The sequence below is a fragment of the Nyctereutes procyonoides genome, unplaced genomic scaffold, assembly GCF_905146905.1.
Source record: "Nyctereutes procyonoides isolate TBG_1078 unplaced genomic scaffold, NYPRO_anot_genome, whole genome shotgun sequence".
In the NCBI taxonomy this organism is placed as follows: domain Eukaryota; kingdom Metazoa; phylum Chordata; class Mammalia; order Carnivora; family Canidae; genus Nyctereutes; species Nyctereutes procyonoides.
This window is the reverse complement of record NW_026575020.1, coordinates 17,843,450-17,865,369: the sequence shown is the minus strand read 5'-3', so window position 1 is coordinate 17,865,369 and position 21,920 is coordinate 17,843,450. Positions and strand designations below refer to the sequence as shown.

Below are 21,920 nucleotides of genomic sequence, written 5' to 3'. Positions count from 1 at the left end.
GGTATTTATGTTTGTACTGCTTATGAACAACAAAAGCGAGGAATGCGCGTTGCTACCTCTTAAGCTGGCCCCACGTTAGGAGTGTGTGTAAACTTCTGGGGCTTGGTAAAAAAAGCACACTTTCTTTTGCGGTTGTCTTAGCTACTTGCTGTCAGGTAGGTCTCACCAGTTACTGGTTAAAAGTTGTTAACTGCTCGTCACAGTAACAAGAGAAAAGAAACTACGCCAAAAGGAAATAGTGTACTTTCTAAAAAATTCGTTGGAGTTGTAGTTTCATCTAAACTTCGGATGTTTTCCAAAGCATCCAGTGTTTCTGTAGCCAGTAAATGTTATCGTACAGACTTACAGCTGCTTATCCATTGCTCTGTATAAATGACAGGAGTCCTCTTTTAGAGACAAGATAATAACTCGTTTTAAAAAAAATCCTCTTGTTTATCGTAGCATAATGTTGCTTTATTTTCTGCAGAGGAACCGAGAAGAGGGTAAAGATTGGTCAAATAATGGAGAACTTAACTTTTCTTTTCTTTTCTTTCTTTTCTTTTCTTTTCTTTTCTTTTCTTTTCTTTTCTTTTCTTTTCTTTTCTTTTCTTTTCTTTTCTTTTCTTTTCTTTCCTCTTTCTTTCCTCTTTCTCCTTTCTTCTTTTTCTTCTTTCGTATTGTCATAGAATTGTAGACCAGTTCCTTTCAAAGTCTGTTTTCTATTTGCCTGGCTTCCTGCCAAAAATTGTTTGATTGACTCATAGAACAACCAGTCTTCCCGTCAGAGGCGTTTCCCATCCAATCCCAGAGGCCCCTATTATTTGTTTTGTTTTTGTGTAGGCAGAGCAGAGCTGAAAGCACTGCAGTATATTCCAGAAATATGTCATTCCTTTGCCTGCAGGGCAACCGGCAGTGGACACCAAGATAACAAGATAGAGGAAGATTAGACACAAAGAACTATTTACAGGCCTGCTTATTTTGCAGTACTTTTGGAGCAGCATGAATTTACCATATACTTGAGTTAAAAGGATAAAGTATAAACCCTGTTACTTGAGCATTTTAATAAGGCAGGGACCGTGCTGTCAGATGTGAATGTGTATATTTTTTGACATACACATGCTTTTTGAGTCAAACTTGAACTCCTATGAGGCATGATTTAGAGCTTTGTATACCAAACAAAAATTTAAGTTTGCTTTGTTCCACAGCTAAGGGTTGTACGCCATCCTCAAAACTCGAATTAAAAAAAAACAAAAACAAAAACAAAAAAGCAGTGCTGAGTACGTGAAAGTCTTGACATAAGAGATGGAGGTTTTTAAGAAAAATTGTGCTTCAGTCCCAAATTCATGAGTGGCTCCTCATTTTCTATAATATAAACAAACTGCAGTTTATAATCCAAGCCCTTCCCATTACAATTTTAGACTCCCTGTTAATTTTATCTGTTAACATTTCTAACACATTAGTCTACTCACTTTTTTCCCAGGGCACATTGAAATATTCCATTTTCTTGAATTCTCCCCCAAAAAAGAATACTGAAAAACTCAATTTCTAAGTCAATGTGTTTTCTTCTGTGAAGACTTGGGTTTCTTTTGGAATATATATTTTTTTTCTTTTGGAATTAAGCATCCTTTGTGTCTACTTTTGTAGTGCTCGTTAGATTATAGCAGTGCTTCTCAAACTTTTTGCTCTTAGAACCTTTTTTACTCTTAAATGATTGAGGACCCCGAAGAGCTTTTGTTTGTGTGGGCTACATCTGTCACATTAAAACTTTTAAATTTTTTTTTAAATTTATTTATTTATTTATTTATTTATTTACGATAGTCATAGAGAGAGAGGCAGAGACACAGGCAGAGGGAGAAGCAGGCTCCATGCACCGGGAGCCCGACGTGGGATTCGATCCCGGGTCTCCAGGATCGTGCCCTGGGCCAAAGGCAGGCGCTAAACCGCTGCACCACCCAGGGATCCCTGTCACATTAAAACTTAAAGAGAAATTAAAACTGAGGAAATGTAAAAATATTTATTACTATTAAAAATAAATTAAATATATGTTAATATATTTAAGTGAATATACTAGTCATAATTCATTATAACTATTCAATAAGCATTCATTATTAATATGTGATTTAAATGAAAAGTCATTCTTCTGAAATACCTAAATAAATATTCTCATATCTGCTTCTGCACTCTGTTGTGCTGTGTTGTCTGGTTGAAGTATATAAAGAAGGCAGCCTCACATATATAGTAGGAAAAGGGAGGATTAGTTTGTAGTGTTTTCAGATAATTCTGGATATTGTATGCCAAAGTAATCATTTCTTAAGGTTAGTAAAAAATGGAACCTGAAACCGTATCAAAGGCCTTTTTGTAGTTTTACATTAAAATGCATTGGTCTGTCTTGTACTTTTAAAAAGATTATTTATTTATTTGAGAGGGAAAGGGAGTACAAGCATGGGTGGGGGAGAGGGGGCAGAGGGAGAAGCAGACACCCGTCTTGAGCCTGATGCAGAGGTGGGTCCCAGTACCCTAGGATCATGACCTGAGTGAAAGGCAGATGCTTAACTGACTGAACCGCCCAGGTGCCCCTGTCTTGCACTTTGAATCTTTTACTAGTGTAATTTATGACATGGTACATTAGTCGTTTTGAAAATAGCATTTCACTAAATTATGCAAATCTTCCAAATATTGACGTATTTTATTATGCAATATGAAAACATTACATTTATTAATATTTCCCAATTAAGATTGGGAAGCTATCAAGTTTACTGTAGTGGATATAGATTTTCCAAAAAGGAACTTTTTAAGCAGCAATTAGAAATTTATTACTGGCAACCAATGCTAACAGGTGTTTTTCTTGAAGGGAAAGGCTCACTTTGTTTATTTTGAAGAAAAATGTATGCCAAGTGCCCAAATCTTATTAACATAGTTCATCAGTCTTCCAAGTAAAAATGATGGTCCATGAAAATTGGGGTTAGTTCATTTCATAATTTGCAGAGTCAGATGTACTATTCCTTTAGATAGCCATAATATGTAACTGAAGCCTTTTGTACATACTTCCCTTTTTGTCATTCAGATCGTGAAAAGCTGTGTATTCATGGGTGGAGGCTTAATGAAATTAATTGTTATTGCAACATCAAGGACATTCTTAAGTAAAACTGGTTTGCCTTTTTTTTTTTTTAAACTATAAGTGGGTGGTTATGGAGAATACAGTGACAACTGTCTCAGTTTGGTGTCACTGCCTTGATTCTTGCTAAGGCACCAGCAGTTTTACCACTGTTTTTGAACCATCGTTGCAAATGTCAACACAGTGAAAAGGGGAAATAAACTCTTAGAATTATTTTTTTTTAATTTTTTTTATTTATTTATGATAGTCACAGAGAGAGAGAGAGGCAGAGACACAGGCAGAGGGAGAAGCAGGCTCCATGCACCAGGAGCCCGACGTGGGATTCGATCCCAGGTCTCTAGGATCGCGCCCTGGGCCAAAGGCAGGCGCCAAACCGCTGCGCCACCCAGGGATCCCCAACTCTTAGAATTATTATGAAAATAATTTTGGCTTTGTGAAATCCCTGTAAAGATCACACAGACCACTGTGAGATAAACATTATGTTTTATCTGCCTTTCAGATAAATCTTGAGGTCTTTGGCTGGGTGGAAGTGTCTTATGTACTTTGTAATTAACCTATTAGAGTAGATTCCTTGCTCAAAGTAGCTGCTAGTATAGTGGAAGTTCTGTGGTTGAAATGAAAAACTGGTAAAGTACATACAAAATTTACCATTTTAGCCAATTTTTTTTCATTTTAGCCAATTTTATGTGTATAATTCAGTGGTATTAAGTATATTCACAGTGGTGTGCACCCATCACCACTGTCCATTTTCAGAATTTGTTCATCCCCTATAGAAACTCTGTGACCATTAACAATAATTCCCCATTACTCTCTTTCCAAGCCCTTGGTAACCTCTGTTTTACATTGTGTCACTATGAATTTGCCTATTATAGGTACCTCCTATAAGTGGAATGCATACAATGTTTGTCCATTTGTGTCTTATTTTACTTGGCATAATGTCTTTAAGTTTCATCCAAATTACAGCAGGTATCAGAATTTTTTCCTTTTTTTTTTTAAAGATTTATTTATTTATTCATGAGAGACACACATACACGTACACGGGGGGGGGGGGGGGGGGGCGGTGCAGAGAGGCAGAGACAAAGGCAGAGGGAGAAGCAGGCTCCCTGTAGGGAGCTGGATTCAGGACTCGAGCCCATATCCCAGGATCATGACCTGAGCCAAAGGCAGATGCTCAACCACTGAGTTACCCAGGTCTCCCGAATTTTTTCCTTTTTAATGGTGAATAGTATTCTATCCTGTGTGTATATGACATTTTGTTTATCCATTCATCTGTTGATGGACATTTTGGGTTGTTTCTACCTTTTGGCTATTGTGAATAATGCTTCTGTGAACAGAGGTATGTAATTGACTCTGTTTTCAGTTCTTTTGGGTAGAAACCCTAGAAGTGGAATTAAAGTCCATTTTTTAAGGGATTTATTATTTTTTATTTTTTTTAATTTTTATTTTTTTTAATTTTTTTTTAAAATTTTTTTTATTTATTTATGATAGTCACAGAGAGAGAGAGGCAGAGACACAGGCAGAGGGAGAAGCAGGCTCCATGCACCGGGAGCTCGACGTGGGACTCGATCCCGGGTCTCCAGGATCGCGCCCTGGGCCAAAGGCAGGCGCCAAACCGCTGCGCCACCCAGGGATCCCTATTTTTTATTTTTTAAGAATTTATTTATTTATTCATGAGAAACACAGAGAGAGGGAGAGGCAGAGACACAGGCAGAGAAAGCAGCAGGCTCCATTCAGGTAGCCTGACGGGGTCTCCATCCCGGGTCTCCAGTATCACACCCTGGGCTGAAGGTGGCGCTAAACTGCTAAGCCACCCAGGCTGCCCTAAAGTCCAGTTTTTAAATGTTATTTTCTTATTTTCATTACTTCTTGATCAATCTCAAGTTGTAACATGCATCTAATTTATGTATATTCACCTGTACGTTTTTGTGCTATGCTTGCCTTCTAAGATATCATGTTTTAAAGTTTGTGCTTTTTTAAGGTTTATTTATTTGAAGTAATGTTCTTTTTGCCTCTTTCTTTTGATAGTTCAAAGAAAGTAGTGAACAAATTGCAGTTTTAGTTCTTCTGTATTGAACTATGATTTACTCAATATTATCAAGAGAGCCACTGGAAAGATAACAGTATGCTTTGCAGTAAATGTGATCTTTGATGTGATTGTGGGAAATTTACCACAGTTTTTATAGAGGAATATGATATACAGAACTTTTTTTTTGCGGTACTAAGTGTTCCTTACTTCACCTTAGTTTTGATTTTCAATATTATTAAGCAGTGTCAATATTTCAGAAATTGCTAGAGAGAGGGTATGTGTGTGGCATGCATGTATTACTTTTGTTGGTATAAAATGATTCCAAAATAATAAAATGCAGGTGATTAATATATTAAAAAAAGATTTTTAAAATTTTCCTTTTTTGGGATCCCTGTGTGGCTCAGCAGGTTTAACCCCATGCCTTCGGCCCGGGGCATGATCCTGGAGTCCCAGGATCCAGTCCCATATCGGGCTCCCTGCATGGAGCCTGCTTTTCCCTCTGCCTGTGTCTCTGCCTCTCTCGCTCTCTCTGTGTCTCTCATGAATAAATCAGTAAAATCTTAAATTTTTTTCCCTTTTTTTGATTACATTTTTAATTTTAATTACAGTTTAGCTAAAATAAAGTGGAAATTTTGTTAACTTAGTTTGACTGAGGATCAGAGCACGTACTTTAAAGAATATGACCAAAGGAATTATGAAGGAGCTGGTCTTAACCTAAATTGTTTTGGGGTAGCTTAAAACAACAGAAATTTATTCTCTCATGGTTCTGGAGGCCAGAAGTCTGACATCAAGGTAATAGCCTCCGTTTTAGAGGCTCTGAGAGAGAATCTGTTCCATGCTCTCTCCTAGCTTCTGGTGGCTGCCAGCAATCCTTGTCATTTCTTGGCTTGTAGATGTATTTTCCTATTCTCCACTGTCTTTATATCACCTCCTGTGTGTCTTTTCCCCTTCTCTTTTAAGGACACTTGTTTTTGGGTTTAGGGCCCACTATAATCCAGGATGATCTCTTAAGATCTTTAACCTAATTAGATCTGCAAAGACCCTTTTCCCAAATAAGGTCACATTCACAGGTTCTACGTGGACCTATCTTTCATGGGGGAGAAGGGACCATTCAACCCACTACAAGACAAGGATTTTTATATTATCTCAGATTATCTTCCTGCAAAATACTTATTTTACAAGGGGGGAAAGATTAGTGGAGAAACCTGGTAGATATCACCTTATCTGGGGATCCCTGGGTGACTCAGTGGTTTAGCACCTGTCTTCTGACCAGTGCGTGATCCTGGAGACTGGGATTGAGTCCCATCAGGCTCTCTGCATGGAGCCTGCTTCTCTCTCTGCTTGTGTCTCTGCCTCTCTCTCTCTCTCTCTCTCTCTCTCTCTCTCTCTGTGTGTGTGTCTCTCATGAATAAGTGAATAAAATCTTAAAAAAAAAAGGTATCACCTTATCAAGTGACCAATGGTAGCATCATTTTTAAGGGTGAATTGAAATTATATACTGCCTGCAATGAGAAGATCATATTTAACACTTCTGTGATATTCCTGCCAAAAATGCATAGTCCAAAGACAAACATGAAGAAACATGAAACAAACCCAAATGGAGAGACATTCTTGAAATGATTGGTCTAGTACTCTTAAAAAGCATCAAAGAAACAGAGAATTGTTCCAGATTGAAAAACTAAAAAAAACATGATGAGTAAATATAATAAAGAGGTCCTGAATTTTATGCTTTCATTATAAAGCATATTACTAGGATAATTGATAAAAGTTTGAATGAGATATATAGATTAGATGTAGATTCCTGATTTTGATTGTTGATTGTGGGTATGTAGGAGAGAGAATGCCCTTGTTTGTAGGAATTTGATAATGTAACTGTATTTGGGAGTGATAGTAGCATATCTCATTGGCCATTTAGTTTCTATCAGTTCAAGAAAAAGAAATTCTTTGAATTATTCATGCAAGGGATCCCTGGGTGGCGCAGCGGTTTGGCGCCTGCCCTTGGCCCAGGGCGCGATCCTGGAGACCCGGGATCGAATCCCACGTCGGGCTTCCGGTGCATGGAGCCTGCTTCTCCCTCTGCCTGTGTCTCTGCCTCTCTCTCTCTGACTATCATAAATTAAAAAAAATTTTTTTTGAATTATTCATGCAAAAAAGAAAAAGCAAACCTAAAGTAACAGGTCTTGGAAAGATCAAAACTGGATATCTCCAGGAATTTAGATAGTAGTTTCATCAGGGCCTTGCTGCTGCACACATAAGAGATAGCTAAGGCTATGTTTATTTTTTTCATAAAGAGGATAAATCAGAAACAGCAGCTGCATTTAGGATCATCGTTTGAATATAATCCATTGTCATTTTCTAAGAGCAATCAGACTTTTGCAGTGGTCAAACTACAGAATTAAATATGTAGGATCTCCATCTCTGCTTTTTGTTTTAATGGTGACAGCCAATCTTTGTGATTCTTCGAGAGGTGGGGTAATGTTTTAATTTACTATTTTGGAGGAGAGTATCTTTGGTGAGGTGCTCTAAAATCTTACACTTAGCCTTTTTTTACTGACCCGTCAATTATGAGGTATGAGGGGAAGCTATTTGTTGCTGCAGTTATTTGGGGACTAAACTACCTGTAAGATAGGTTTGGGATTCCACTGAGTCTGATGTAGACTGGATTCAGTCTTACTTAGTACTTGACCTCCATCAGCCTAGCTCTTGACCAGTGGACTGTGGTTTTGTTTTATAGCTCCAGAATTATCTTAGAGCCTCAGCTGTTACTCAATGATGTGGGTATTCCTCTTTTCTCAGTGTACAACTACATGTAAAAATGGCCATATACCATTTTGAAGAAGATTAACAGTACTCCTTTAACTAAACTTGGAAAGTTTTTTGGTTTTTCTTTGTTTTGTTTTGTTTTGCTTTGGTTCTTTGAATCAAATAAGGCCTTGTGAGTGACCATTCTTAAGATCCATTTTTTTCTACTGTCCTGATGTCAATTAGGTAAGGTAACCCTACCAGCTTTGCTTTAGGTTATTAAGTACTACTATCTGATCTGTCACCTTGGGGTTCTCCCATCCCCACACAGATCAAGGAACCAATTTTATTTTCACCCTCTTTCATTCCTTGCCTAGAGAGAAGAGTCAATAAAATGTGTTTAAAAGATTTTGATATTACCTAATTGTTTCCATAAGCATTTATATTGAAGAAAGTGGGGCAGCCCAGGTGGCTCAACGGTTTAGCGCCGCCTTCTGCCCAGAGTGTGATCCCGGAGACCCAGGATCGAGTCTCACATTGGGCTCCCTGCGTTGGAGCCTGCTTCTCCCTCTGCCTGTGTTTCTGCCTCTCTCTGTGTCTCTCTTGAATAAATAAATAAAACCTTGAAAAAAGAGAATTGAAGACAGTCATCTGAACCTTTCATGGGAGTGGATATGTGGGATTGAATGCATGTAATAGAGTAATTATTTCCTCTGTTTCACTGTTCATTTTCTAGAGCTGCTGTAACAAAGTACTGAAACTTGACTTAAAAAAGATTAATTATCTCAGTTTTGGAGGCCTAAAGTTCAAAATCTAGGTGTTGGCAGAGCTATGCTCTCTCTCTACTCAACTCTGAAAGCTCTAAGGGAGACTTCTGGCTTCTGGTGTTTACTGGCAGTCCCTGGCATTCCCTGACTTGTAGGTGTGTCATCATTCTAGTACTCTAGTCCCATGGTCATCCTCTCCCTATGTATATTTACATTATCTTCCTTCTTTGTGTTTGTCTTTGTGTTAGAATATTCCCTTTTTACGGGAACACCAGTCATATTGGGTCAGGACCCACCCTGATAACCTTATTTTAACTTGATTACCTCCCTAAAGACCGTATTTCCAAATAAGGTCACATCCTGAGGTACTGGGTGTTGGGACTTCAGATATCTTTTTTGGAGAGATACAATTTAATTCATAATCCATTATACCAAATCATATCAGTCAGTCATAACAAATTTGTTATGACAGATTTGTTTGACAGAGTCATATGCCTGAGGCCAGGTTTCAATGTTTGCATTAGCTGAACCAGAAAAGTTTTATTACCACAGTTCTAAGCTAGTATGCTAATTACAGACTATCTATTTATCTGTTTACTATTTCTTTATTGATAAGGCCAGCCCTTATCTTACCACTGTATACCGTGGGCTAGTTTGTTACCATATGGAATATGAATGAGAGTCCTGATGCCTTCTATCCCTTACTGGTTCAGTAACTAATTGACATTTTTCTGTGGGTTAGTCGCCTATAGCCTATTTGTGATACAAATTTTATATTACAGTTCTTTGAAAGCAACACTAACTTGGTCTACATTAAGGAAGGAAGAGAACATGGGAGCTTATTGGAAGGACATTGGGTAGATCACAGAATTAACTGAAGACTAAACCAGGTCTCGGGAGTGGACATAACCAGAGTAGTGAATACACATTGAAAGGTTTGAATCTAAAAAAAAAAAAAAAGAAAAAAGAAAGGTTTGAATCTGGGCTGCCTGGATGGCTCAGTGGTTGAGCATCTGCCTTTGGCTCAGGTCGTGATCCCAGGATCCTGGGATTGAGTCTCGCTTTGGGCTCCCCGCAGGGAGCCTGCTTCTCCCTCTGCCTGTGTCTCTACCTTTCTCTGTGTGTCTTTCATGAATAAATACATAAAATCTTTTAAAATTAAAAAAAAAAGAAAGATTTGAATCTCTGAGGTGGATCATCGCCACAGTTTTCTGGCATTATGCCTTTAAAAAAGACACAAATATCTGAGTCTGATTTAGGTTAGATCATTTGCCTACCTCTAGGCTAGGAGCAGGCAAGTTTTTCAGTTGCATTAGAGGAAGACTGCATACAGTGGAAGCTATGTACTCCAGAACAAAAATTGGGATGCTAGAACTAGAGGGAGGAATGGGGGGGGTGCTAGACAGGTGCACACTATATTTAGTACTGTAAATAAGGGCTCAAGTGAAAGCCACATAGCTTTATGCTTCATCTGGATTATTCCCTCAGGAAAAAAATTCTCAAAGCTGAATTATTTGAAAGAATGTACATCTGATGGTTTTAGGTACTTGTTTTCAAATTGCTTTTCTGAAGGCTTTTACATCTTACTACTTTGGCATTAGAATTCTGTAACAACCCTTAGCACAGTGATTTAGGAGTATGTTGTATTGCCTGGGTTGAATCTCAGATTTTCCACTTATTACCTTTATGACCTTGGGTGAAACTTCTCTTATCTGGAGCATCCTCATCTCTAAAATAAAGATGATGGTAGTACTTACTTATCTCCTGAGAGGTAACTTGGTATATATTTTTTGGTACATGGTAAATACACGACTACTCCAAGTTTTAAACTTATCACAAAGAACTTATACATTCTGTACTTATTTATAATAGTTTTATTTCATTCAGAAATTTCATAGTTTTATTATAAAATTTATTAGTCTTTGTTTTAATGGCTCATACATATGTTCTTGTTTAAAGATACTTAGGTTAGAATTCATGTACTATCTTTTTAATATGCTCCTAGTTTTAAGTCATTTTTTAGAAATTTAAAGATTAACATGTAAAGTAGAAAACAAGGAAGACAAATTAGAAAAATGTTGATTACTTAATACATAAATTTATTGCAGTTTTAATCAGAACCTCAACAGAGTTTGCTTTTTTAAAAATTTATTTATTTGAGTGGGAGGCGCAGGGAGGGGGGGAGAGAGAGAGAGAGAGAGAATGAATCTCAAGCACATTCCATTCTGAGCTTGGAGCCAGATGCAGGACTTCATCTCACAACTCTGAGATCATGACCTGAGCCTAAACCAAGAGTCTGGCGCCTAAATGACTATCCTGCCCAGGTGCCCCATGGTTCTTTTTTTAAAAATTGCAAGTTACTTCTAAAGTTTATTTGGAAAATTTTTTGAATATTGAAAAAGAATAATAATTTTAGGATCCTTAAACTCCCAATTAATGAAAATAACCATAAATAGAGTGCTTGCTTCAGCAGCACATATACTAATAACCATAAATAGATTAATTAGTGTAGAAGTCTAGAAAAAGGTGAGGCAAAATGTAACATAAAAGATTGACTTTTCAAATGAAGAAAGCATGGATTGTTCAATATTTTTAGATCTTTGCAGAATAGTTCTTTGTAGATATTAAGGTTGTTGACCAAAAACATGATTTATTTTTTTTTAATTTTTATTTATTTATGATAGTCACAGAGAGAGAAAGAGAGAGAGGCAGAGACATAGGCAGAGGAAGAAGCAGGCTCCATGCACCGGGAGCCCGACGTGGGATTCGATCCCGGGTCTCCAGGATCGTGCCCTGGGCCAAAGGCAGGCGCCAAACCGCTGCGCCACCCAGGGATCCCCAAAAACATGATTTAAATGTTAATATTGTATGTTTGAATATCCTTTAAAAAAAGATTTATTTATTCATGAGAGAGAGAGAGAGAGAGAGAGAGAGAGAGAGGGGCAGAGACACAGAAGGAGGGAGAAGCAGGCTTCATGCTGGGAGCCCGACATGGGACTCGATCCTGGGACTCCAGGATCGTGCCCTGGGCCAAAGGCAGGTGCTAAACCGCTGAGCCACCCAGGGATCCCCTCCTTTTTTTTTTTTTTTTAAAAAAAAGCTCTTTTTCTTCTTTTCTGTCTTGTTTTAGGTGCCTTTTGCAAACAGCTGGTAAATTTTATTTTCTGAATGCTTATTTTCCAGGAGTTCACCTCATTAATACTTAATCGTGATAATAGATTTTTGATTTTTTAGCTTCTTAACTACAAAGCACAGAATCTATTATAATTTGAAAAGAAAAGGTTTTAGCAAGAGCTCTAGTTAATCCACAAAATAGCTGAAAGGGCTAAAGAAACATTCAACACACTCTAGGCTGAGGTTCTAGGAATAATATCTGTAACCAAACTGGGAAACTAGGTGGCTGGGCGAGCTGTATGCTGTGATCTATGGCTGCAAAATCCATGCCTTCTTCCTGCTGCTGCTGCTTTCTTTTTTTTTTTTTTTTTAAACTTTAAACAAGTTGTGAAATATAACATAGTATACAAATAGAAAAGGCCATAAAACATAAATGTATACTTCAATGAAGACTTGTAAAATGAACACCATATGGTTAAGAAAGAGAACATTGCCTATACTACAGAAGCTCCCATATGTCTTTTCTCATCTCATATTATTATCGTCTCTCAAAGGATAACCATCATCCTGACTTCTGTGGCTATAGTTCTAGGGACTTAACTTGTTTTTTTATTTATTCATGAGAGACACACACACAGAGAGAGAGAGGCAGAGACATAGGCAGAGGGAGAAGAAGGCTCTCTGCAGGGAGCATGATGTGGGACTGGATCCCAGATCCCGGTATCATGCCCTAAGCCAAAGGCAGATGCCCAACCACTGAGCCACCCAGGCATCACTTTTTTTCCCTTTAAAAAAATTTTTTTTTTTACTAATTTATTTAAGAGAGAGTAAGCACAAGCAGGGAGGAGGGGCAGAGGGAGAGGGAGAAGCAGGCTCTCCACTGAGCAGGGAGCCCAATGAGGGGCTCCATCCCAGGACCGTGAGCTCATGACTTGAGTCAAAGGTAGACACACTTAATCAACCGAGCTACTCAGGTGCCCAACTACTTTTCTTTTCTTTTCTTTTCTTTTCTTTTCTTTTCTTTTCTTTTCTTTTCTTTTCTTTTCTTTTCTTCTTTTCTTTTCTTTCTTCCTTTCCTTTCCTTTCCTTTTCTTTTCTCTCTTCTTTTCTTTTCTCTCTTTTCTTTTCTTTTTTAAGATTTTATTTATTTATTCATGAGAGACACAGAGAGAGAGGCAGACATAGGCAGAGGGAGAAGCAGGCTCCATGCAGGGAGCCTGATGTGGGATTCGATCTTGGGTCTCCAGGATCATGCCCTGAGCTGAGACAGACGTTTTTAACCACTGAGCCACCCAGGTGTCCCTTCTTTTCTTTTTTAAAAGATTTTATTTATTATTTTTTAAAGATAGCCTGAGGGGTGGAGCAGGGGCAGGGGGGTGGGGAGAGAATCTTAAGCAAGCTCCACGGAACTCAGTGTGGAGCCTGATGTGGGGCTCAATTTCAGGACCCTGAGATCATGACCTTCATTGAAATCGAGAGTTGGATGCATAACCAACTGAGCCATACAGGTGCACCAAGATTTTATTTTTAGGTAATCTGTATACTGGGCATTAGGCTCAATCCCAAAACCTCAATGAAGAATTGAATGCTCCGGTAACTGAGCCAGCAAGGTGCCCTGATTTGCTTAATAGTTTTACTACTTATTTGTAAATATGATAGTTTTCTTTTGAAGAAAATCATGCTGTTTGCTTTCCTCTGATGCTTCTTGTGAGATTCTTACATGTTACATATAGTGTAGTTTGTTGTCACATTGAACGTTTGGATTGCTCCTCAGCCTGTATGAGCAATGTAGCTCTGAACATTCATATGTACTGTGTGTATATGTACATTAATTTATGGCATATATATAGGGATATTAAGTAGTCAAAGTGTATACATCTTAATTTTTGATAATGTCTGGATATTTTCCAAAGTGGTTATATCAGTTTATACTCCCACCAGTAGTTGATAGGACATGTTGTTCTACATTCTTAATCACAGTTTCTTTCTTTTTTTTTTTTTAAGATTTTATTCATTTATTCATGAGAGACACAGAGAGAGAGAGAGGCAGAGACACAGGCAGAGGAAGAAGTAGGCTCCATGCAGGGAGCCCGATGTGGGACTCGATCTTGGGTCTCCAGGAGCACACCCTGGGCTGAAGGAGGCATTAAACCTCTAAGCCACTGGGACTGCCCTTAATCACAGTTTCTGTTGTCAGATTTTAATTTATGCTATCTGATAATTATGTAGTGGTAGCTCATTGTGGTTTTTAATTTGTATTTCCCTATTGATTAGAAATACTGAACACCTTTGCACGTTTGGATTTCTTCTCTTGCAAAAGGCCCATTCAACCTTTTTTTTTTTAAAGATTTATTTATTTATTTATTTATTCATTCATTCATTCATTCATTCATGAGAGATACAAAGAGAAAGGCAGAGACATAGGCAGAGGGATAAGCAGACTCCTCCGCAGGGAGCCCGATGTGGGACTTGAAACCCTGAGGTGGGGATCACATCCTGAGCCAAGGCAGACGCTCAACCACTGAGCCACCCAGGCATCCCCCTGTTCAAGCCTTTTGTTCATTTTTCTGTTGCATAGTTTGTCTTGATTTGTTTTGTAGGAGCATTTTAATATATTCTGGATACCATTTCTGTGGTGTGTTATTACAAACTCCATTCTGTGAGTCATCTTTTTAACTCTAGTAATGGTATTTTCTGAAGAACAGAAATTCTTAATTTTGATGGTATTACAGCTTCTCAGTCATTTTCTTTATATGGCTAGGCCATTCTTTGTCTTTAGGAATACCTTTCCTATTCTGAGGTCATGAATGTACCTTCCTATATATTTTCTAAGCATTTTAGCTTTGATTTTCATATTAGGTCATTTAATTGATTTTTTTTTTTTTTTTTTTTTTTTGTGCTTGGCATCAGGGACCCAAAGTGTTTTTTTGTTTTTGCTTTTTTAAAAATCTTGTCCCAATTCCATGTAATGAAAGTCAGCTTTTTTTTTTCTTTTAAGATTTTGTTTATGTCTTTGGAGGAGGAATAAGTAAGGAGGAGGGGCAAAGGGAGAGAGAGAAGCAGACATCCCACTGAACAGGGGTCCAATGCCAGGCTCCATCCCAAGACCCTGGGATCATGACCTGAACTGAAGGCAGATGCTTAACTGAGCCACCCAGGTGCCCCTGAAAGTCCGTCTTTCTCCACTGTTCATATATCAGGTGTTTGAGGATGCATGGGTCTGTTTCTGTGCTGACTATTCTGTTCTTTTGGTCCACTAGTTTATAACTTTTCTATAAAGGTCTTGTTAGAAATTTGTTAGCGTTGTTCCTAGATACCATATACCTTTTGTTGCTGTTGTGAATGGTATCTTTTTTTAAGTTACATTTTGTAATTTTTTTTTGTTGTTGGTGGTTTACAGAAATAGCATGGATTTTTTTTTTTATATATATAACAATGTTTATATTCAGTAACTTTACTGGACCTTATCAATGCCAGTAGTCTATAGATTCTTTTGATTCTTCCACAGATATATTCTTGGGGGCGGTTTTCTCTTTGTGTACTGCTCTTGATGCCTCTTAGGCTGTTTGCTCTTCTTAAATAATGGTTATAACAACAAAAAATAACATTTATCGAGCACTTACTGGATGTCTGGTACTGTTGCAGATGATTTTACGTTGTGTATGTGTATGAATTTCTGGCTTCATCAATATTGGTAGCCATTCTGGTTTCCCTCAGCAATTGTGAGGGTCATTATTTCATATACTGCAACTAGCCCTCTGCTGTGAGTAACGGGATTCTGTAGTGTAGATTCCATCTGTAGGATGAGATGAGGAGATGCTTTGTAGGATTCAAAAAATGTCTTTTCAGCATATGTAATAATGTAAAGAAAAGAACTCTAATTAGAATGAATATACTAGAGAAGTCTTGTGGCTATGAAAGTTGTGTGGCACCACATCAAGTTTTTTAGGTCCTATTTCTTCCACCTCATCGCTGTTGAGACCCTGTGGTTTCTATCAACAGATGCATCACTTTCCTTAAAAGAGAGGTATTATAGGTACTGGTAGCATAGGAACTAAAATGTTTCACCTTTTACTGTGTGGAGAGTTTAGGCGCTGACCTAGCTTTTGCAGTTTTAAAATAAATCTGCCAAGCTCATATCATTGATTGCTACCTCAGCCTTTGCCCAATCTCTGAGTTTGAGCTTTTCAGGACTCTGTTTTTTTTTTTTTTTAAACAATGTTTATTTATTTTTTACTTATTTATGATAGTCACACAGAATGAGAGAGAGGGGCAGAGACACAGGCAGAGGGAAAAGCAGGCTCCATGCACCGGGAGCCCGACGTGGGATTCGATCCTGGGTCTCCAGGATCGCGCCCTGGGCCAAAGGCAGGCGCTAAACCTCTGCGCCACCCAGGGATCCCTTTTCAGGACTCTGTTACCAGGGAAAACTGATGTATTGCCTTCTTTATGACTGTGCTTTTCACTTACTGGATTATAGATTTTACATTCTGATTTTTCCCTTAATATAATTACATTTCGTTAAGATTCAAGGGATTCCTCAGATTTGCTTTGACCCTCCTCTGTATTTCATGACTGCTGTGAACTTCTCTAATATTTATATTCTGTCCTTTCAGTGGGATTTGGTGAGGAGACTATGTCACTGTTTGGATTCAGTTGGCTGTCATGAACTATAAATTGTAGTTTGTTTAATATTCCAGAATATTTCAGATTTTTTAAATGACAAATGGATGTAATTAGTCAATATAAGGTTTTAGGATTAAATATATTGGGTCTCTGCCATTTAATATTTGAGTTATCTTAAACAACTTTCTTAACTATTAAAACGATTGATTCCTCATCTGTGAAATGAAAATAATGGGAATAATTTACCTAAGTGGTTTGTTGTAAATATTATTTGAGATAATATATGTAAAGCTCTTAGCACAGAACCTGGTACACAGTAAGTGCTCATAAAAATGTTATTTATTAGATTTTGAATATCCAAAGTAACTATTTCGACAATAAGTAGCTTTTTCTGAGAATCCTTTCAAAGAGAGATTAATAAATGGATGCTAAGCTACTGGCTATACAAGTATCAAAACTCTGAACACATCGTCGCCCACTAAATGTAGGTTAGGACTAAGACATGTGGAACTAGTAAATCTGTCCTGTAATATTTTTCTCCTAGGATTTGTTTGATGGTTGTAATATAATTACATTATTTGTAAAGTTAATTTATTAATATGTTGATGAAGGAATTAACACAAGTTCTTTTTAAATAGCTTTCAAAATGTTTTTAAATTTTATCCTATGCTAATTCAAGTTTTAACATGCTAATTGTGGACATGTTGCCATTTTTATTCTGATACAATATTACTGTCTATATCTGGAAGAGTAAAATATTTTATTTCTTATTACAGCAGAATGGCCAAAGACAATGACAGGTCTTCCCAGCACGTCAGGGACAACTGCCAGTGTGGTCATCATACGGGGCATGAAGATGTATGTAGCTCACGTGGGTGACTCAGGGGTGGTTCTTGGAATTCAGGATGACCCGAAGGATGATTTTGTCAGAGCTGTGGAGGTGACACAGGACCATAAACCAGAACTTCCCAAGGAAAGAGAACGAATCGAAGGACTTGGTGGGAGGTAATCATTGTGCTGTTTTGTCTTTCCTATCTTGGTTCTATTTAGTTCTTTTCTGCTTTACTAACCAGATTGACCAGTTACTCCTTTTTGATTACTTTCTCAGTGTTAAAAGTTTTTAATTTGCCTGATAAAGTACCCATCTGCATTCATATTTATCTTGTTAGTTTGAGTTGACTGTTTTCTGATAATAGATCCAGAGGGAAATAATATTTTCATGGGAGTCAAATAAAGCACACAAAGATTTATTGATCACCTTTTATATAAATACTGATCATCATGACATTCGGAATCTGGGCAGAGTAGCTGTTAGTGTTCCAGAGTAGAACAATTTGAATCTGACTTTGGGAATAGAATTTTGTTACAATTAATCTTAAGCAGGATGCCTGGATGGCTCAGCGGTTGAGCGTCTTGCCTTTGGTCAGGTCCTGATCCCAGGAACCGAGATCGAGTCCCACATCGGGCTCCTTGCAGGGAGCCTGCTTCTCCCTCTGCCTATGTCTCTGCCTCTTTCTCTCTCTATCTCTCTCTCTGTCTCTCATGAATAAATAAATAAAAATCTTTAATAATAAAAAATTAATCTTAAGGTTTTTTTCTTTGATTTCTAAGTTAGATATGCTGCAAACCTTTCTTACTATTTTCTTTTTTTTTTTTTTTGAAAGATTTTATTTATTTATTCATGAAAGACACAGAGAGAGAGGCAGAGACATAAGCAGAGGGAGAAGCAGACTCCTTAGGGGGAGCCTGCTTTATCCCGTGACTCTGGGAGTATGCTCTGAGCCCACAGGCTGATGCTCAACCACTGAACCACCCAGGCATCCCTCTTCTTACTATTTTCTTTTGTCTGTTTCAAGTTATTGTCTTAATGTGTAAGCTATAAACTAAAAGTGGCTTCAGTATATTTTATGATGCAAACTAAAATGTAAGATTATTGTAAAAATCAGAGGAATGAGTAACATGAGAAAATTTTATTTATTTATTTATTTATTTATTTTTTATGAGAAAATTCAAAAATTATTCCAATACTAAGTTTTAGAAGTTGAAGGAATGAGGCAAGTTAAATAGAATCCAGTATTTTCTAAATAATTATTCTAACTAAAGCCTTACCATGATATTATTACTTGCCTCCTTTTTCTTCTATTAAATCAAAATAGACTTTTTCAGAGTATTAGTAAACTAACTGGGGTAAAGAATTTATATCCTTAACACTGCCACCCCCAGATAGTGAATAAAGAGAGGACTTTGAACAATAATAAAAATGCAAAAGCGTTAAAAAAAAAAAGCAAAAGAATAGCAAACATTTGAAAAAAAAATTATTGATTTTTTTTAAAGATTTTGTGTATTTATTCATGAGAGATTGAGGCAGAGACATAGGCAGAGGGAGAGGCATGCTTCCTAAAGGGAGCCCGTTGCGGGACTCCATCCCAGGACCCCAGGATCATGACCTGAGCCTCACAAGCAGACACTCAACCAGTAAGCCACCCAGTGCCCCGCAAAAAAAAATTATTAAAATGAAACTGTTTCCTGCTGTTGGGTTAGCAAAATTTTTTTAAAAGAGAAATACTTCTCAATATTTTTGTTGAAATGGGAATCCTGTTGGTAGGATTATAAATTAGTGTGAACAATATAGAATATAATTTATACCCACTAGCTTCAAATGTTTACAGACTCAGTAATTTCAGGAATGTACTCTAAAGAAATATGAAATGTGGACCAGAATATCGGAACAGAGTGATTATAGCAATGTTTAATGACTGTTAAAGGCTGGAAATACTTGAAGGCCCAACAACTCAAGAATGCTTAAGTATATGATAATAATACAAGGAGCCTGATGCAGGACTCAGTCCTGGACCCTGGATAATGCTCTGAGTGGAAGGCAGGCGCTCAACTGCTGAGCCACCCAGGCGTCCCTGTAGTTTTTTTTTTAATGGTAGCATTCATTTGATTAAAATTTAGGTAGCCTAAAATGATATACTTCAGAAGGTCTTTCAGCTGCTGCTGTTCCACAGGCTTCACAGTTCCCCTCTCCCACAAAACCCAGTACTGTTGTGTAACCTTTCATAAAGAGAGACTCATACACAATCAGATATGAAGCTGTGCCATATATAGATGTACCATCATTTATTTAACTAGTCTCCTATTGAAGAATATTTCTGCTTTTTAAATTTATTTTTTATTTACTATTACAGACATTATTGTAAAATGAAAATCGCGTACAAGCACCTTTTTGTACATACAAGTATATTTGTAAGATCATTTCCTAGAAGGACTTGCTGGGCCAAAGAGGAATATGTTTTGAATGTTGACAACTATTAGTCTCTATGAGGTTGTACCAGTTTACACTTCTGTCAGCAGTCTATGTAGATGCCCTTGACAATATCCTTCTGGAACTTTTTGATCATACTAACTTTTAGGTTAAAGGGGAGAAACTTGGTGATGTTTTGATTTTAATTTGTCTTATGAGAAAGGTTGAATATCTTTTATTTGTTTAACAACTATTTATATTTCCTTTTCTTTGTATTTCTGTTTATACTCTGTTCATTTTAGGGGGAAGATGGTTATTAGCTTTTTTTTATTAATATGTAAGAGCTGCTTCACAATTAGAGAAATTAGTCTTATGTGATGTAATGTGTTTCAGGTGTTGTTTTCATAATTTGGCTTTGAATTATGGTCCTGGAATTTTTTTTTTCTACATGGAAGTTTGTTTTAATATAGTTACCAGTCTCTTCTGATATGTCTTGATTTTTTTTATGCTGTACATATAGTTCTCGTATTCTGAGGTTATTAAAAACTCTTAGGGATATTTTTGGGTTTAGGAACCCTTTATACCCTTAAAAATTGAGGACCTACCTTGAGGAGCTTTTTGTTTATATTAGCTATATGTAATGATTTTAGAAACTAAAAATAGAGACATTTTTACCTATTTGTTAGTTCATTGAAAAATAAATATATATGTTTAAAGATTTGAGAGACAGAGCTCTAGTGCGCATGTGAGTAGGGGGAGGGACAGAGGGAGAGGGAAGACAAGTAGAATCCGCAGTGAGTGGGGAGCCTGCCCACACTGGGCCCCATCTCAGGACCCTGAGATTATGACCTGAGCCGAAATCAAAAGTCTCAACTGACTGAGCCACCCACGTGCCCTGAAAAATAACAGTATTAAACCCATTGTGTTAACATGAACACTTTTTAATGAAAAATTAGCTATTTCCCAAAACATATTTAGTGAGAGGCTTGGCATTATTTTGCATATATGTCTCCTTATTATCTGGCTTAATAGAAGACCACCTAGATTCTCATATCTGCTTCTGCTCTCAGTCTGTTATCGTCTGCTTTTTGGTTATAGTATCAGAAGTAAAACTGGTCTTTTATAGGTATAGAATTGGAATAGGGAGCAGTATTTTTTTTAAAGCTTTTATTTATTTATTCATGAGAGACAGAGAGAGAGAGAGAGGCAGAGACACAGGCAGAGGGAGAAGCAGGCTCCATGCAGGGAGCCCGACATGGGACTCAGTCCCGGGACTCCAAGATCATGCCCTGGGCCGAAGGCAGGCACCAAACCGCTGAGCCCCCGGGCTGCCCAGGGAGGAGTATTTTAATAGCTTTTTCATGTATGGGGATATTCTTTGGTATTATTCCATAACTCAAAGAGATAGTTTCTTAAAGGTTAATAATAGTGTGGTGTCTTGGGCAGCCCCGGTGGCCCAGCAGTTTAGTGCCACCTTCAGCTGGGGTGTGATCTTGGGGACCCAGGATCGAGTCCCACATCGGGCTCCCTGCATGGAGCCTGCTTCTCCCTCTGCCTGTGTCTCTGCCTCTCTCTCTCTCTGTGTCTGTCATGAATAAATAAAATCTTGAAAAAAGAAGTAGTGTCTGAAATTATATCAGTGGCCGCCTTATATGCTTACATTAAGATCTGTAGGTGTATCAATTAAGAGCCATTGGTTAAATGATTTTTTAATCCATGCATTTTTTTTATTAAGACTATTTTTTATTTATTTTATTTTTTTAAAGATTTTATTTATTCACTCATGAGAGAGAGACACACACACACACACAGAGAGAGAGAGAGAGAGAGAGAGAGGGAGAAGTAGGCTCCATGCAGGGAGCCCAACATGGGACTTGATCCCGGATCTCCAGGATCAGGCCCTGTGCTGAAGGCAGTGCTAAACCGCTGAGCCACCCGGTCTGCCCAGACTTTATTTTTTAGAGTAGTTTTAGGTTCACTGCAAAATTAAATGGAAAGTACAGAGAGTTCCTGTATACTCCCTGCCTTCTCTCTCTCTCTCTCTCTCTCTCTCTCTCTCTCTCTCTTTTTAAGATTTTATTTGTTTATTCATGAGAGACACACAGAGAGGCAGAGACCTAGGCATAGACAGGCTTCCCTGTGGGGAGCCTGACATGGGACTTGATTCCAGGACCCCAGGATCAGGACCTGAGCCTCCCAGGTGCTCCTCCCTGCCTCTTTTGTGCACAGTTTCTCCCACTACCAACATCCTATAACAGAATGGTGTATTTGTTACAATTGATGACCCTACATTGACATATCGTC

General features: G+C 37.7%; 1 protein-coding gene across 1 annotated transcript in view; it reads left to right on the top strand.

The window, feature by feature from the left end:
• Positions 1-21,920, top strand: part of PPM1D (protein phosphatase, Mg2+/Mn2+ dependent 1D) — a 56,624-nt gene that overhangs the window by 1,318 nt on the left and 33,386 nt on the right. The window contains exon 2 of the mRNA XM_055337899.1: positions 17,146-17,374. Within this exon, the coding sequence (XP_055193874.1) occupies positions 17,146-17,374 (229 nt within the window). The remainder of the gene's footprint in view (positions 1-17,145; positions 17,375-21,920) is intronic.